General features: G+C 44.8%; 1 protein-coding gene across 1 annotated transcript in view; it reads right to left on the minus strand.

Annotated features, from left to right (window-relative positions):
* Positions 1–4,491: 4,491 nt before the first annotated feature.
* The window catches only part of L2HGDH (L-2-hydroxyglutarate dehydrogenase), a 28,457-nt gene continuing 16,462 nt past the window's right edge, over positions 4,492–16,486 (minus strand). The window contains exons 9-10 of the mRNA XM_067554740.1: positions 15,744–15,875; positions 4,492–6,004 (exon numbers count right to left, since the gene is read on the minus strand). Coding sequence (XP_067410841.1) covers positions 5,809–6,004; positions 15,744–15,875 — 328 coding nt within the window. The 3' untranslated portion in view covers positions 4,492–5,808. The remainder of the gene's footprint in view (positions 6,005–15,743; positions 15,876–16,486) is intronic.

Raw genomic sequence — 16,486 nt, forward strand, 5'->3', positions numbered from 1 at the left:
CCACTGTTGGTTGTCCCACTTCTGCACAACAATTCTCTCCCACCACTGGTTTTCCTGGGTCTAGAATTGGCACTGAATGCTGTGCAGGTGATCCTGGAAACTGGTCCCCTTGTACCAACAGCTCAGCATTGTCCTCTCCCTCCGGCTGCCACTGCTTCAGCTTGTTCTCCTGCCACTGCAGGAGCTGCAGCTGCTGCCATAGGACGTTCTCCTGCCTCTGTGAGAGGCACATCATCTGCTCAGGGGTGTGACTGGTGAAGTCAAATGCCGAATTTGTCCAGCTCAGCCCAACCAGCCTGTGCTTAGTTGCACTCATCACCTTAGCGCTGCGGGGCATGGTTGGGTCCATGCTGACCAACAACAACTGAAAAATGGCACAAGCTCACCCAGAAGGGAAGTATGAGGCGGTGCAGTGAGGCAGAGTGGCCTCCCGCCAAGCCAGAAGGGGAGAGACTAGCCTCAACTCCTAAGTGGTGGAACCAAAGCCCTGTAGCAGGCTAGAGATGTTGGTCTCCTTCCCTGGCTCTGGTCCAACTGAACTGGAGGCCACTCCTCTTATACTTCCTGTTCTGCCTCTCAGCTTCCGGTGCAAGGGGCGGGCCCTGTCTGGCTCCACCCACCAGGGAGCAGAGGGTGGTCCCTCTTCCTCTGGCTCAGAGGGAGGCCAGTCTGCCTCACTACAGGCAGAGAAGGCAGAAACATGAAATTAAAAACAAAAACAAACCAAAAAAAACCTGCCTGGTTTCCCACAATTCACAGCAATAACAATCTCAGGATGCACACTGCTCAGCATTGAAAGAAAGGACAATGGAATACCCCGCCAAGAACACAACAACCTCAGTTCCCAGCACCACTGCTGTGTGTTCACACTATGCAAATTGAAAATGCATCAAGGGCTTTGTGAGCATGCTGTTGGCATGAGTTACCTGACAAGCATCAATGTGAGTTACCTGAGATGCATAAAAAGGTTTTGGATTAAACCCCCGTGTAACCACACCTTAAATCAGAAAAAAGCACTCACTGCAGAATAAGAATATCCATGGGGAGTTATTGTGGAATAACTATTCTGGTCCATTTCCACTTGTAGACAAGCCCTCACATGCACAGCAGTTTCTCCTGCTCCCTTGGCCCCACTTCCCTTTAGGGGAGCACCCATGGTAATTGTTACCTCCCTCTCACTGCTGCCAAAACTATGGAAAAGTGTCAGTAATCTTCACTGGGAGCAGCTAATCACAGCAGTCTGGAGTCTGATCCTGGGTGGCGAGAACAGCAGCAGATGGAATAGTCTCATCATCTGGTGATAACACTCATTCCATTCCACTAGTGTCTCTAGAGGATGTTAAATGGAAGCTACTAAAGCTAGACATTTTTAAAATCAGCAGGTTCAGATAACTTGCCTCCCAGAGGTTTAAAACAGCTGACTGAAGTGTTTTTTGGATGGACTGTTATTTTTCATTTTCAGTAAGTCTTGGAGTACTGGGGAAGTTCCAGAAGACTGGAAGAAAGCTAATGTTGTACCAATTTTTAAAAGGGTAAACAAGATGACGAGAGTAATTATAGGCCTGTCAGCTTGACATCGCTTCCAGGCAAGATAATGGAGCACCTGATACAGGACTCAGTTAATAAAGAATTAAAGGAGAATAATGTAATGAATGCCTATCCTATCAACAGGGTTTATTCAAAATAGACCCTGTCAAACTAACTTGAGATCTCTTTTTGATGTGATTACAAGTTTGGTGACTCAATATGCTCACCTCTGTATGGTGTTTCACTTGGTGCTGCATAACATTCTGATTAGAAAACTAGAATGATATAAAATTAACATGGTACACATTAAATGGATTAAAAACTGGCTAAACAATAGGTCTCACAATGTAATTGTAAGGGGGAATCATCATTGAGCAGGTGTGTTTCCAGTGGGTATCCGTTGTTGGCCCTAAGTTATTTAACATTTTTATCAATGAGCTGGTAGAAAACATTACAACATCACTGATAAAGCTTGCAGGTGACACAAAAATTCAGAGAGTGGTAAATAACGAAGAGGACAGGTCACTGATTCAAAGCGAGCTTGATTGCTTGGTTAAATGGGTGCAAGCAAACAAGATGCATTTGAATACAGTTAAATGTAAATGTATACATCTAGGAGCAAAGAACGTAGGCCATACTTACAGGCTGGGGGACTCTATCCTGGGAAGCAGAGCCTAAAAAACTGGGTCGTTCTAGATAATCAGCTGACCATGAGATCCCAATGTGACTCTGTGGCCAAAAGGGCTAATGCTGTTCTTGCGTGCATAAACAGGGGAATCTCCAGTAGAAGCAGAGAGGTTATTTTACCTCTATATCTGGTACTGGTGCAACCACTGTTGGAATAGTGTGTCCAGTTCTGATGCCCACAATTCAATAAGAATGTTAATACATTGCAGAGGGTTCAGAGAAGAGCCACGAGAATGATTAAAGGATTAGAACTCATGCCTTATAAAGATTGAGTTCCTTGAGTTTCTATTTAGCTTAATAAAGAGAAGATTAAAGGGAGACTTGATTACAGTTTAAAAGTATCTACACAGGGAAAAAATATTTAATAATGGGCTCGTCAATCTAGCAGAGAGAGATGATCCAATGACTGGAAGTTGAAGCGAGACAAATTCAGACTAGAAATAAGGTCTAATTTTTCATGGCAAGAGTAATTAACCAGTAGAACAACTTACCAAGGGTCATGGTGAATTCTCCATCACTGACAATTTTAAAATGAAGATTGGATGTTTTTCTAAATTATTTTGGGGCTGTTCTCTGGCCTGTGTTATCCAGGAGGTCAGACTACTTGATCACAATGATCCTTTCTGGCTTGGCATCTATGAACTCAGCCCACAAATACACAGGAGGAGATAACAAGGAGCTCATTTCCAGGACACTTGCCAACTCCAGGTAAATCATGTCATTTTTACACCCTATTGAAAGTGATTTACATTTGGTTTGGGTATATTTTAACTGATACAAAATCCCTTTAAAATCCGATTTATTAAACTGGCCTACTTAAGTCTTTGCAATTTAAAGAACAGAGGCACCGCAGAGGGACATGCAGTTTGCCTTTTGTTGTCTTTGCTATGCAGTATGTTCCTGGGCTTCAAGCTTCTGAAGGGTCCTGAGAGGAAAGCGAGTGCATCTAATCAGAGCCTGCTCAGAAGAGAGGGCCTTGTGCAGGTAAAGGTTCAGCTCGTTCCTACAGCTGGTTCTCGGTGATCCTACTGATCACACACATTCCTAAGTGGGAGAGAAAGAACTTTACCTTTAAGGAAATCTGGGTATTTTTATACACAGAGCCATAGACTGCCCGAGATCAGTGTTTAACTCTACAGACATCAGTGGGAGCTTTCCTGCAAATCAAGAACAATATGTGGTCCTTTGATTTGGGAGTGGTGGGGGCTGGGAGTGCTAATGTAATATTTTAACCACAAAATATAAAAGGACATGAAATTGGAGCAATACTAGCAAATTGGACATTTTATTCTTTTGAAATAAAAATATGCCTAGCTTTTCACATTGCATGGCCAAAGCTTTGCTTACGTTTTAACACCCCTATTATAGCAATTTATATAATTAGAAGAGGTTTCCTTTTTTTAAAACAAAGTTCTTTACTGCTCTCCCCAGAAATAAAAAAGACTATTTTACAGAATTTGATAAAAGATTCAGAACTAAAAAAGCGTCTAATAAGCTTTAGCCCAAACCAGTTATCTCCTTGAAATTTAATTAAAACATAAGTGCTAAAAAAACCAAACTATCCAGCTGCACATTTAAACTCCCTGATTAAAGATCCAAAGTGCATGACTGATTTACTTTTTAACATTCTTTATGTTGTTAATACATGTCAGGGCCACACCTCACATAGGAGGAAGTGACTTTGCAATCTTCTCGTACTTACTGTTGATAGGCATCACTTGTTCAGAGGAACTATTTTAGCTGTGCAGCTCTGACTCTTGCACAACTGTGTTGCATTTAGTATCTGAAGCATCTGGAATCCCATTTTACCTTCATTTTGGTTAAAAATAATGTGCATCAGGATTTCTCTTCAGGAGGCTAATGATTTGGGTTTATAAACTGCCCCAGTAAGTTTACTTGGAGCTCTGAAATATTTTTCTGATAAAGTACATTTCATTGGAAAAGTCAGGCCACTGCATTGTCAACTACTATCCTATTGTATTCAACAGATGCAGAATCTGTTTATTTACCTGAAATCGTGTGCGAACACAACGCAATGTACGTAAATAGCAGAAATATAGAAGGTAATCTTTTAAAAAAAAAAAAAAAAAAAAAAAAGGAGGGGTGGGGGGGCAAACTGCCGGGAAGCTAACTACCCTAATTATCTACATTTCCCAACATACCATGCACACATGCTTTTTAAAATGGACTTTGCAGCATTATGTTCCTGGAGCCATACAGCTGTCTTTTTTGTAGTAATTATGTTGACCATACTAAAACATTCAGTTAGGAAAGAGCTTGTTTTAACGCCCTCGATTTTAATGAACATTTTCCACATTCCACAGAATTCTATAGTGTTTGAAGCAGCAAGTGTCAGAGAAAATACAAAGTTCACAAGCGAGTGTCTCAGTGAGACCAAGCAGTACTCTCTGAGGTCCCCTCCTACCAAGAGATGACTGGGAAGTGGGAAACTTTCATGACTCATTGCTATCTGGACTCAAAGTGAAAGTAGTGTACCAAATGACTCAACTAAAGACAGATTTGTGTAACTTCCTCTGTTTCCCATTGTTTGTAGTAGATTTAGATTGAGTAGATTTTCATCAGATTGCTCATTACGCTGTACAGAAGCAAACTCATTTTGCATTATCTGTCTTTAAAAACATTAAATATTTGCTCATCACTGACCCCCATGTTTTGTTTTTATGAAAAATTGCTTTGATTTCTTTAATCACATATTTTGTTTTGATCTCTGAATGCAGACAGTGCTTCTCTAGACCATCTGGACCATGAAAGACTGTATGCGTATGTAAATTAAGTAAGATATCGAAAGGAAATATAAAGCCATTTGTTAGACCTGTGCCTATCCCTGGTTCTTTGCATTAATGGAGAAAGGGCTGAATGTTAAATCACATATTCAGCGCTTCCCCTGATGCTGCTATGACAAAGTACTGCTTACTGCCATATTTCCATTCCTTAAAGGGCGGTCACCCTTCAGGTTTTCTCATTTGGTTCATGAGTTGGGAATTTACCTACCCAATCTCTTGAAAGAGAGAGGGACAATCAAGGCCTCTCCCTGGCCATGGTGCCTCCAGGGGCCACCTTGCTGAGTGGAGAGATGCTAGGAGGTCCTGTTTAGAACAGAGAACATGGGAAATGGGTCTGGGCAGGCCACTGAGCAGTGGCTCTTCCCGTTCCTCCTACAGCCCTCTCGTGACCGTAGAACAGCAGTGGGTGCCTAGCACCACGCACAGAGAGGCAGTTTTTCGGGGGGCACAGGGATGTCACTGCCTCTACCTTTGAAGATGGCTCTTTTCTCCCTCCCAGCTGGGCATTCTTTGGTTCCTGTCCTCCCCATTAATATAATAATTGATAATGTTTTGGGGGTGCCCTCCAGCCCCCCCGGACTTATCGAATATCACTACTCCTGTGTTCAGAAAAGAGAAGTACAGGCGTACGGAGGCAAACAATTGAAATGCCAGTTTTGTGTCCTACAGTGTTCATCTACCGAACAAAACGACTTCCAATTCACCTTCACTCTTACGAACTGCAGAATTCGTTCCGTGCAGTCACGCTACTAAACGAGAGCGGATACAAACAGTGCTGGGCTGGTTCATTTCACAAGTCAAATCTGCGCTCCACTTCATTGGCAATCATCTTAGCTATGGCAAGGGAGGAGGTAGCAGCAGGAGATGGGGCATTTCTGACATGAAGAACTCTGCTTCCAATATCGCCAGCGCCTCCATCAAACACAAAGTCATCTACCAAATTTCCATCACGGTCCAAGGCCTGGGCTCTGACTCCAGCTGGGCCCCTGCAAAAACAAAGGAAGATTTGGTCATTCGAAAGAAAACGGCATGGGCTAATATCACCTAATAAACCACAGCAGGTTGGGAGAGATGCACAGCAAAATACTGGCTGTTCCTTTTAGGGCATTTAAAAGTCAGAGAGGGCCTAGGAAGTAATAACAATCAGTTATAACACATGCAGGTTTATAACACCGTGTGAATCCCCCTCGAGGTAAAATGGGGAACCTTAGGGACCTGCACAGCTAGCAAGTCACAGAAACGAGGAAGTAGAACCGAGCTAGTCTACTTCAGTGTGAACCTGAGAGAGATGTGGTCTAAAAATACAGCCAGAGGGTCCAGGCACTCCTAGATCTAATCCAAGATCTGACACTTACTCTCCCCCCGAGATCTGGACAAGTCATTAGTACAAACACCCCTAAAACACTTCTGCCTCCTAGTAGGTGGCATGTGAGTCTTCCATTTGGGGAGGCTTACACGTGCATGCCGGAAGCTCCCTAGAAGTGGGGGAGCCATCGGTGCCTGGACCATGGCCCTGCCCCCATTCCACCTCTTCCTGCCTCCCACTCCTCCTCTTCCTCCCTCAAGCCCCTGCCTGCTCCTCTCTGCCTCCTCCCCGAAGGCCCCCTCACCCATTCCTCTCCACCTCTTCCTCTGAGGACCCCTGCCCACCTGCTCCTCTCTGGCTCTGCCTCTTCCCCTGAGCTCCTCCCCCCCCTTCCCCCCCCCATCCCGCTGGCTCCTCTCTGTGGTGGAGTGGAGAGAGCAGGGTGTGGGGACCTAGGGGGGAAAGGCGAAGCGAGGCCAGGGTCTCCTGACAGAGCGCGGGTGGGACCACAGTCCGGGCACCGTTCCTCCCTCCCCCAACACTCCTAGTGAGTTTCACTTCTGGCTCTCCACAGGCGGCGGGCTGGCATGCCTCCAAAGGGAGCTGATCCGCGCTGCATTCATGGCGTTTGCCCCCCTGCATGGGTAGCCTTTTCTGGGGAGGCTTAGCCTCCTCCAGCCTCTTATACGCGCCCCTCATGATGAGGAAGTTTCCTGGTATAATTACTCTGCTATATCTCTCTGTGAGGGTACAGTTATTCCAGAATAAAAGTGCCTTTTCCCAGCTTAGCTTATGTCGCTCAAATGGAAAAAGGCACCTTTAGTTCAGAATAAGAGTGTCTACACAGGGAGTTATTCCGGTATGAATACAGCAGTATAATTATAGCAGGATGACTATGCCAGTAAGTAACCGGGGTCTCCTAAATCCCAGGTTAGCATCCTAATCATTGGACCACCCTTAGGCTTGCCTTGCAGTCTGCGCACTGGATGCTTATGCATTTAAAAGATCTTTTGAGCAGGGAGAAGGCTACATGCAAGGCTTCCATCTTGACCTTCACCCAGGGCCAGCCCGAGCTATGGCCTGACCGGCCAACAGCCTGGGGCGCCTGATTGTATGGGCCGCCAAAAAGTTTTTACCTTCCGCCGCCGAAATGCAAGGATCAGCGTGATTTTGCGGCAGCGGGTAAGAGGTGACAGGAAATTCAAAAGTGAAATTGACAAGCTGCTGCAGAAATTGAAGGAGCGGCAGTGGCTGAAATTGACACCCCTGAAAATATCATGAAAATTCCCTGGGTGCACACCCTCATGAAATGTGCTGCACACGCCTATGGGCGCAATTATGTCGTCTGTCCGGGGAGCAAGAATGGCTCGGGCCGACCCTGCCTTCACCCTGACCATTCTCTGCGTGCCGGTAATATTGCCATTTAGGGACTCCTCCCTCAAGCCTGAGGTGTTGTCTACACATGACAGTTAATCTGTAATAAGGTAGGGTGTGAATGTAAAGTGGATTAACTATTCCTGATTAACTCCATGTGTGCACGCTCATACTCCAGAAGAAGAGTGCCTTATTCCAAATTAGCCTAATCCACTGTGTTAATCAGCATAGCTATCCCAGGATAATTTGTTTTAGACAGCCCTTAGAGTGGGAGCGGACCAAGGTTTTCTGTAGCAGCCCTCAATGTGGCATACCAACAGGCCTAATACAGCTGGCGGGGAATGTCACATACTGTAATGGATTGGAATTTAAATTAGATTGGTTTGCATATGGCCTTTCTAGCTTCCTATCAGCATTAATCTTTTATTGATGCTAATTTTAGAAATGATGATGACAAGGATTGCAAGGAGATGATTAGGAATGTCAATTCTTTAAGAAATTTAAAAGCATTGGGGACATCTGAATATCTGTGGTTCACACGCTTTATCCCAGAGATGCAGACATTTGAGCAGCGAATAAGATTTAAAAGTTCTCAGAAGCAGTAATACAAAGGGCACTTCCACCGAGAGTGGTTTAATACAGAACTCATAGAGTTTAAGGCCAAAAGGGACCACCAGATCAGCATACCACAGGCCACCAACACCACCCAGCCCTCGCACACTAACCCAACAGCTGAAATGAGACCAAAGTACTACAGCCCACAGTAGACTAGATGATTATGTGTCACATGAAGAAAATAGGAGGAACCGAGGTGAATCAGTGCCTGAGGCCCCCGCAATGGCAGGGAAATGATAAGCGAGATATATCCAGATAATCCTGTCGAGTGAGCTGCACCCACACATTGCAGAGGAAGACAAAAAAACCCCAAGGTTATTGCCCGTTTGACCTGGGGGGAAATTCCTCCTGACCCCACATATGGCAATCAGCTGAGCATGGGAGTAAGAGCCAGCCAGCCAAGCATCTGAGAGAGGGAGACCTCAAAGCCCTGGCTGACACCCCCGCCCCCTTGTCCCATCACCTGCTGTGGCCATCTCCTGAGGAAGGAGATTAAAAAAAACCCTCCTGGGTGGGGGTGAAATCCCTTTCTGACCAGTGCCAGTAGCCAACTGAAACTCTGAACCATGAGCTTTAGGGGCCCAGGACATAAACTGGAAGTGAGCCCCAGAGCTGTTGACCCCTGCCCCAGACCATCACAACCAACCCTGTCAATCAGTTGCACTCAACAATTTGTCCAGCGCTCTCCCAAAACTAAGCTGTTTGGTCCCAAAACTCCTAGGCTGTTCCAGAACCTCACTCCTCTAAACCTTCTGATTTCCACCCTAAATTTGTTCATGGCCAGTTTATCCCCATTTGTTCTCGGGCCAGTATCGTCCTTTATGTTGTATAGCTCCTCACCCTCCCTGGCATTTATCCCCCTAATGTATTTTTAGAGAACAATCAGACCCCCTTTCAGCCTTCTTTTTGATAGGCTAAACCAGCCTTCCACTTCCACTCTCCTCTCATAAGCTGGGCCCTTCGTTCCACTGATGAGCCTTTTCCAGTTTAAATTCATCTCTCTTGAACGTGAGTGAGCAGAATCCAGATGAATTCTTGCCAGCGCTTTGTACAACAGAATTAACACTTCTCTGTCTCTACTGGAAATGCCTCACTTAACACACTCTCAGCTCGCACTTGCCTCTTTCACAGTCACATCACTATTGAAGGTTCATAGTCATCCTGTGAGCGACCCACACACCCAGGTCTCTCTCCTCTGTTGTTTCCAACCAATAAGCCCCCAGCTTGTAGCAGAAATCCTTATTAAACCCTAAGTACATGACCTTCCACTTTGTACTATTGAATTTCATCCCATTTCTGTCACTCCAGTCTTCAAGGTCATCCAGATCTTCCTGTACAACATTCACATCCTCCTCCGCATTGATGAAACCTCCCAACTTCGTATCATCTGCAAATCTCATTAGCACATTCCTACGTTTTGTGCTGAAGTCATTAATAAAAATATTGAACAAGATTGGTCCCAAAACTGAGCCTCAAGAAACTTCAGTAGTAACCTCCCTCCATGTGATAATTTCAGCACAACCCATTGCCTTCTCCCCATCAGCCACTCCCTTATCCACTTTACAGTGCTTGTACTGATCCACATCTTCTCTCATTTAACTAAGAATTTATCATGTGGCACTGTGTCAATTGCTTTACTGAAGTCCATGTATATTAGATCTACTGCTTTTCCCTTATCTGAAAATATCAGTTATTTTCTCAAAGAAGGAAATCTGGTTAGTCTGGCATTATCTACTTTTGATAAACCCATGTTGCATTTCATCCCTTCTACCATTCAACCCTGTGAATTTAATTATTCTTTTCTTCATAATTTGTCCTAAAACTGTGCATGCTACTGAGGTCAGGGTAACAGGTTTATAATTGCCACTTTTTCCCCTTTTTATAGATATGACATTAGCTATTCTCCAGTTGTACGGCACTACCCCTGAATAGATAGATTTAGTAAAAATCCTTTCTACAGACTAGTAATCTCATATGCCAGTTCTTTCAATATTCTGAGGTAAAAATTATCCGGTCCCCCCAGTTTGAGCACATAAAGATCTTTACATTTTTCTTCCATCTCAGTTGTGGTCATTTCCATTTCTAGACATTCATTTCCATCAGCCATACTGCCTTCATGTACATGTTCTATATTACCTTGGTAATTGAAAACCGAGACAAAGTATTACTTTGGTTTTTGGGCCATACCTAGATTATCTTTAATTTTCTTCCCATTCACACTACATAGTTATCCAACCTCATCCTTCCTTATTTTCTCTCTATTTATATAACTAAAAACCCTCATTATTTATTTCAATTTCCTTGGCAAGAGCTAATTCAACTTGACTTTTAGCCATTATCACTTTATTCCTACATTTTCTAATCAACCCCTTTTTCCATTCCCTGTAGGCTCTCTGCTTACTCCTAGTAATCTTTTTGAAGTGGTTATTCATCCAGCTGGGTCTGGAGCTTTTCCCTACAAGTTTCTTCCCCTTATTTGGGATGCAAATTTCAGATAGTTTTGGTATAGTTGATGTGAAGAAGTTCTAAGCCTCTTCCATATTTAAGTTCTTGAGCTCTTCAAGCCAGCTGACTTTTTTAACTAATTCCCCTAATTTCCCAACATCTTCTCTTTTAAAATAAAAAATCATAGCTGATGACCTGGTTTTGATATCCAATCTCCAGAAGAAGAGTAGAGTACAGTAGAAGGCGTTCTTGAAGGGTCTTAATAAACTCAAAATCCCTCTTGTGGCAAAGAGTCGTTACTGCAGCTTTCTGACTGCAAATCAGTCCAGGTAGGAATTGCTCTTGTATTGGATCAACTTCTGTTGGTGAGAGAAACAAGCTTTCAAGCTTACACAGTTTGTCTCTCTCACCAACAGAAGTTGGTCCAGTAAAAGATATTACCTCACCTACCTTGTCTCGCTAATATCCTGGGACCGACACAGCTATAACAACCCTACATATAGGAATTGTTCTTGTCAACTCAAGACACTAATGCTTTGGTTCTCTTTTGGAATGCTCTAAGGGTACGTCTACACATCAGTTAAACACCCGTGGTTAGCCCACCTCAGTTGACTCAGGCTTGCGGGGCTTGGGCTATGGAGCTTGTTTAACTGCAGTGTAGATGTGTGGGCTCAGGCTGGAGCCTGGGCTCTGGGACCCTTCCCCCTTACAGGTCCCTGAGCCAGAACAGTTACACCGCAATTAAATAGCCCTGGAGTCCAAGCCATGGAGACATAGGCCAGCCATGGGTGTTTAACTGTATGGTATGTCTACACTCAGCGCAAACCCAGGGTTAGTAGAACTCAAGTTAGTAGCCCCTGGGTTTGTTAAACTAGGGCATAAGTATCTACGTTCATTTGTAACCCCAGGTTAGGAATTGTTGAACCCTTGGGTTCCAGCGTCTACACTGCACTATGCTGGCCCGAGTCCAAGCACCTATATCTTAGGCCTGGTCTACACTGCCGGTGAAATTCGGCGGCAGTCGAGTGGAGATACACAAGCTACGTAGAGCAGCTTGTGTATCTCCCGTCGACTTCCTAACTTCTACTTACCGTGGCTTCCCCACTGCACTGCAGTGACGGGAAATGCTCTCTGGTTGACGCAGCATTACTCTTCTTTTGGGGGTGGATTAACGGCGTCGACTTCCGGATCGATTGAGCAGGTCTCCACTGTTGCTCAATCGATCCCACAGAATCGATTCGGCGGCACCAACAGTGCCACCATGAATTTAGACATTCCCTCAGACTTCCTAACGCCCCCCTCCCCCCCCCAAATGTGGCTGCGCTAGTCCTTTGTTCGTGATGCTGTGTGGGAAAACTTGACTGTCCAGAGAACAAAGAAAATTGGCCCATGGGATTGTGGAATACTTTTGGTCGACTCCCAGAGCATGAATCCAGTGGGGCTGCGTCTACACTGGAAAGCTTGAATGCTTGATTCAGACTTGGACCCTCCAAACCTGTGGGGACCAGGAATCCTGGGTCTGAGCCCTGGGTTAACCTGATTTGCATTTGCAGCACTCCCACTACTTAGGATCATAGGTGCTACCTGCTGAAAAGACTTATTAGGTTTTCTGGTCCATCTCCTGCCAGTTGCTGTGTACGGCCAATTTCTCAGTGTCCTTCCAGTCTAGTTTTAAGTTTCCCAAGTAATGGGGCATGTGCCACTTCCCTAGAGAAATTATTTTGCGGCCATCCTAACAGACCTCACTGTGAGGAAGGTTATCCTGATATTTAATCTCAGATCTCTCCCTCACTTTTACCCCATTACTCCTAGTCAGACCTTATAGCAGAGTGCAGAGGCCCTACCAGATTTCCAAGCACACTCTATTCCAGCATTTCCCAACTGGAGTGCCATCAGGCCCAAACAGGTGTGCCGGAATTTTTTGAAAAAGTACATATGAAAACAAGAGGGGGGAAAGCCGCCTTCTGATTGGCCGTCTGCCTCACTGCTGCACCTCCTCCGGGGCAGAGCAACCAATCAGAGTTTAATCTCCCTCTCTTCCCCTCCTGTGTGAACAATGGATTGGCTCCTCTGCCCCTCCGCTTCCCTCCTGCCGCTGCCGGTTAGTGGTGGGGAGAAGAGGTCCTTGGAGCTTGAGGTGTGCCGCGGGAACCACTGTTCTATTCAGACCTCACACAGGTGCTCTGGGGAAGCAAGACTGATGACTTGAGACTCAGTCAGGTTCTTGAAGGAATGCAGGAAACTTCCTAGCTACTTGCTGGGCAGAAGAAGAGGATGCTCGGGGAAGGCCAGCTGGGCACGGCTGGGGTGATCACCTTGGCAGAGGATTTTCTGTTTTGTTTCTGGTTATATAAAAGTATATTGTTTGGTTTTTCTCCTTGTAAGAAAGAACATGGTCTAGAAAAAAGGAGACTCTGTCACACACACAACTTGTGGACAGAGTGCTACGGCAGCTACCTATTCCCTCAGTTCAGAGTGCCCACTTTTATTGTACCAGATTCCTTTCCTTTCTTTCTTCATTTTCACACCCTTCAAAGAGTTAGAGGCTTATGGCCCCTTCAGCCAAATTGGGCATATTTAGCTACTTTAATCTTCCTCCTGCGTCAGCCTCTCCAGCCTCCTAAACATTTCTGTTGCTTCTCTCTAAACTCCCCCCAGCGTGGCCCTCTTTCTCACAATGAGGGAGAAAGAACAGAACAGGATTTCGTAGTTGTGATCAAACTAGTCATACAGAGTGACTCTTACCTCATCCTGTGAAATGTATGCAGGCCCAATGGCACTGGCCTTTTTCACTACTATATCACATTGCAAACAGTTGTCTATAGCCCCTGTCAACCCCAGTTCTTTTCCAACATTAGTACCTCCCAGATTGTTCCCTCTCATTAAGTATCAGTTTTGAATTTGCTCCCACCTCAGGATGTATTAGCAGTTTTCCAAGCTAAATCTCAGTGGTGAAGGTAGGAAACTAATGTCAGATTTACTGGTCTGTGTAATAAGGTTTAACATAAAAACGGCCATACTGGGTCAGACCAATGGTCCATCTAGCCCAGTATCCTGTCTTCCGACAGTGGCCAATGCCAAGTACTTCAGAGGGAATGAACAGAACAGGCAATCATCAAGTGATCCATCCTGTCATTCACTCTCAGCTTCTGGCAAACAGAGGCTAGAGACACATCAGAGCATGTTTGTGCATCCCTGCCCATCCTGGCTAATACTTATTGATGGACCTGTCCTCCATGAACATATCTAGTTCTTTGTTGAACCCTGTTATAGTTTTGGCCTTCACAACATCCTCTGGAAGAGAGTTCCACAGGTTGACTCTGCATTGTGTGAAGAAGTACTTCCTTTTGTTTGTTTGTTTTAGACTTGCTGCCTATTAATTTCATTGGGTGACCCCTAGTTCTTGTGTTCTGTGAAGGCATAAATAACACTTCCTTATTCACTTTCTCCAGACTAGTCAAGGTTTTATAGACCTTTATCTTAGTCCCCCTTAGTCGTCTCTTTTCCAAGCTGAAAAGTCCCTATCTTTTTAATCTCTCCTCAGATGGAAGTTGTTCCAAACCCCTAATCATTTTTCTTGCCCTTCTCTGCACCTTTTCCAATCCCAATATATCTCTTTTGAGATGGAGCGTCCAGAACTGCGTGCAATGTTCAAGACGTGGGTGTACCATTGTAAGGTCTGAGGCCTTGGTCTTTGGTTAAGCAGCTGCAGCCACATTAGGACAGCAGTAGCCAGGAGCGAAGAAGCAGAGGGTCACATCCTCACATTCCATCTAAACTACATCAAAGCAATGTAACATCGGGCTGTTAAGAAGGTGCTCCTGTCCTAATAGGACCCATCACCACCAGATAAAGAAACAGATCTTAAGATGTTTAAAGAAAACTTTGCTTGATAGCATTCTGTCTGGCTAGAAATCACTTATCAACAGTTGTGATTGTGAAATCGATACTTCTTTAGTGTTTTGCCTTTATGGTCCTTCCTTCTCTATTGTTTATCTGTATAGTTTCTGTCTGGCTCTTTGATTGTTTCTGTCTGTTGCATGACTAATTTTGCAAGATTTAAATCAACTAAGGTGGTTGAATATGATTGGCTAAAGAATTATTTCGCAATATGTTGGAATTGGTCAAAGAATTATTTTGGTAATACGTTAGTAAAATAATTGGTTACGGTATAGCTAAGCAGGACTCAAGTTTCACTATACAAACTGGGGTCCAAGAAGGAGACCAGCTGGGCAAAGAAGAAGAACGAGGAAAGACCGGAACGAAGAATAATTCACCTCCAAGACACAACCCATGATCAGAGCTGCTAGAATCCTCTGCACAACCATGACGTGCAGCAACCAGAACCCAGACGAGACTGACCTTCCCTGGCCAACAAGGAAAGTCTGCCTGAGTGATCAAGATTGGTGAGCACAGCATTGTATGTTTAGCCTGTGTATCTGCTTGGCAACTGTTAATGAACAGAGGACAAGAATATTACTGTTTAAGGCTCTTTCACTGGTAAAAGGCCCAACAAACCCACAGGATAACACACCCAGAGCCCTAGGAACTGGATAAGGGTAGATGTCTTTTTGCCTGGAGCCCTACAAATTGGGAAAGGGTAGAGGTGCCTAAATTAACCACGATACACTTTGAGCCCACGGAAAGGTAAAGGTGGATGCCCTAGAGAGTGTGGATAACACCATGGATTTATAGAGGCATTATGGTATTTTCTGTCTTGATATCTATCCCTTTCCTAATGGTTCATAACATTGTGTTAGCTTTTTTGATTGCTGCTGCACATTGAGCAGATGTTTGAAGAGAACTGTCCACAATGACTCCAAGATCTCTTTCTTGAGTGGCAACAGATAATTTAGACCCCATCATTTTGTATGTATAGTTGGGATTATGTTTTCCATTAAGTTGCATTTATCAACATTGAATTTCATCTGCCATTTTGTTGCCCAGTATCTAACAAACAATTAGATACTAATCAGTGTTTTTACCTGAGTACATCGCTGACGGTAACTTCAGGGATGAACTTTTGAAGTTGCTTCACCTGTGCACTAAGGAAACACGCCCTGTACATTTCACTCATTCCATAAGAGACGTTTCTGAACACCAGTTTCCATAAACCACTACAGAGTGAGACAAAACAGGATTTGTAGAGAACAGAATGGCATCCTGCATACTAAGGGTAGACACGCACCTCTGCTAATAGATTATATCAACTCATTACAATCTACCCACAGTATCAAATGTGAATTGTGCAATCAGCTTTCCATCCCCACCATCCAACAAGCTTCTGGTATTGGCTAGGAGAATGACCACATGGCTCCTTCTGCTTCTAAGGAGGTCACCCTTTCCTCCAGTGTAGGACTCCTATCCTACACTAGTCAGTCTTGTTTTTAGAGCTCTGTGATGGGCTTTACAGACCACATGCTAAAGTCCAAGGAGGGATGCAGCAGTATTGGGCCAAGAAGGCCTGGCTCCTCAGAAGCTGGCAGGCATGCTCCCTCTGGAGAACCTGCTTAAAAGAGAGCTCTGGCAGTCCGGCAGGCGAACGTGGAGGACAGACTGGCCGCAAGAAGGTCGCCAGGCTGCAGCCACTGAGGCAGAGCAGTTCCCAAGGGAAGGGCCAGGCCTATGAGTATGGCTTAGCCCCTTCCCCTGACTAAGTGAGAGGACGACTGGACTCTGAGGGTGAGCTGGGAAGCATCCCTTCCCCCAGCTGATGCCCTGAACTACT

Source organism: Emydura macquarii, unplaced genomic scaffold (assembly GCF_026122565.2).
Source record: "Emydura macquarii macquarii isolate MOO-44397 ecotype Brisbane River unplaced genomic scaffold, CSIRO-AGI_Emac_v2 contig_1551, whole genome shotgun sequence".
In the NCBI taxonomy this organism is placed as follows: Eukaryota; Metazoa; Chordata; order Testudines; family Chelidae; genus Emydura; species Emydura macquarii.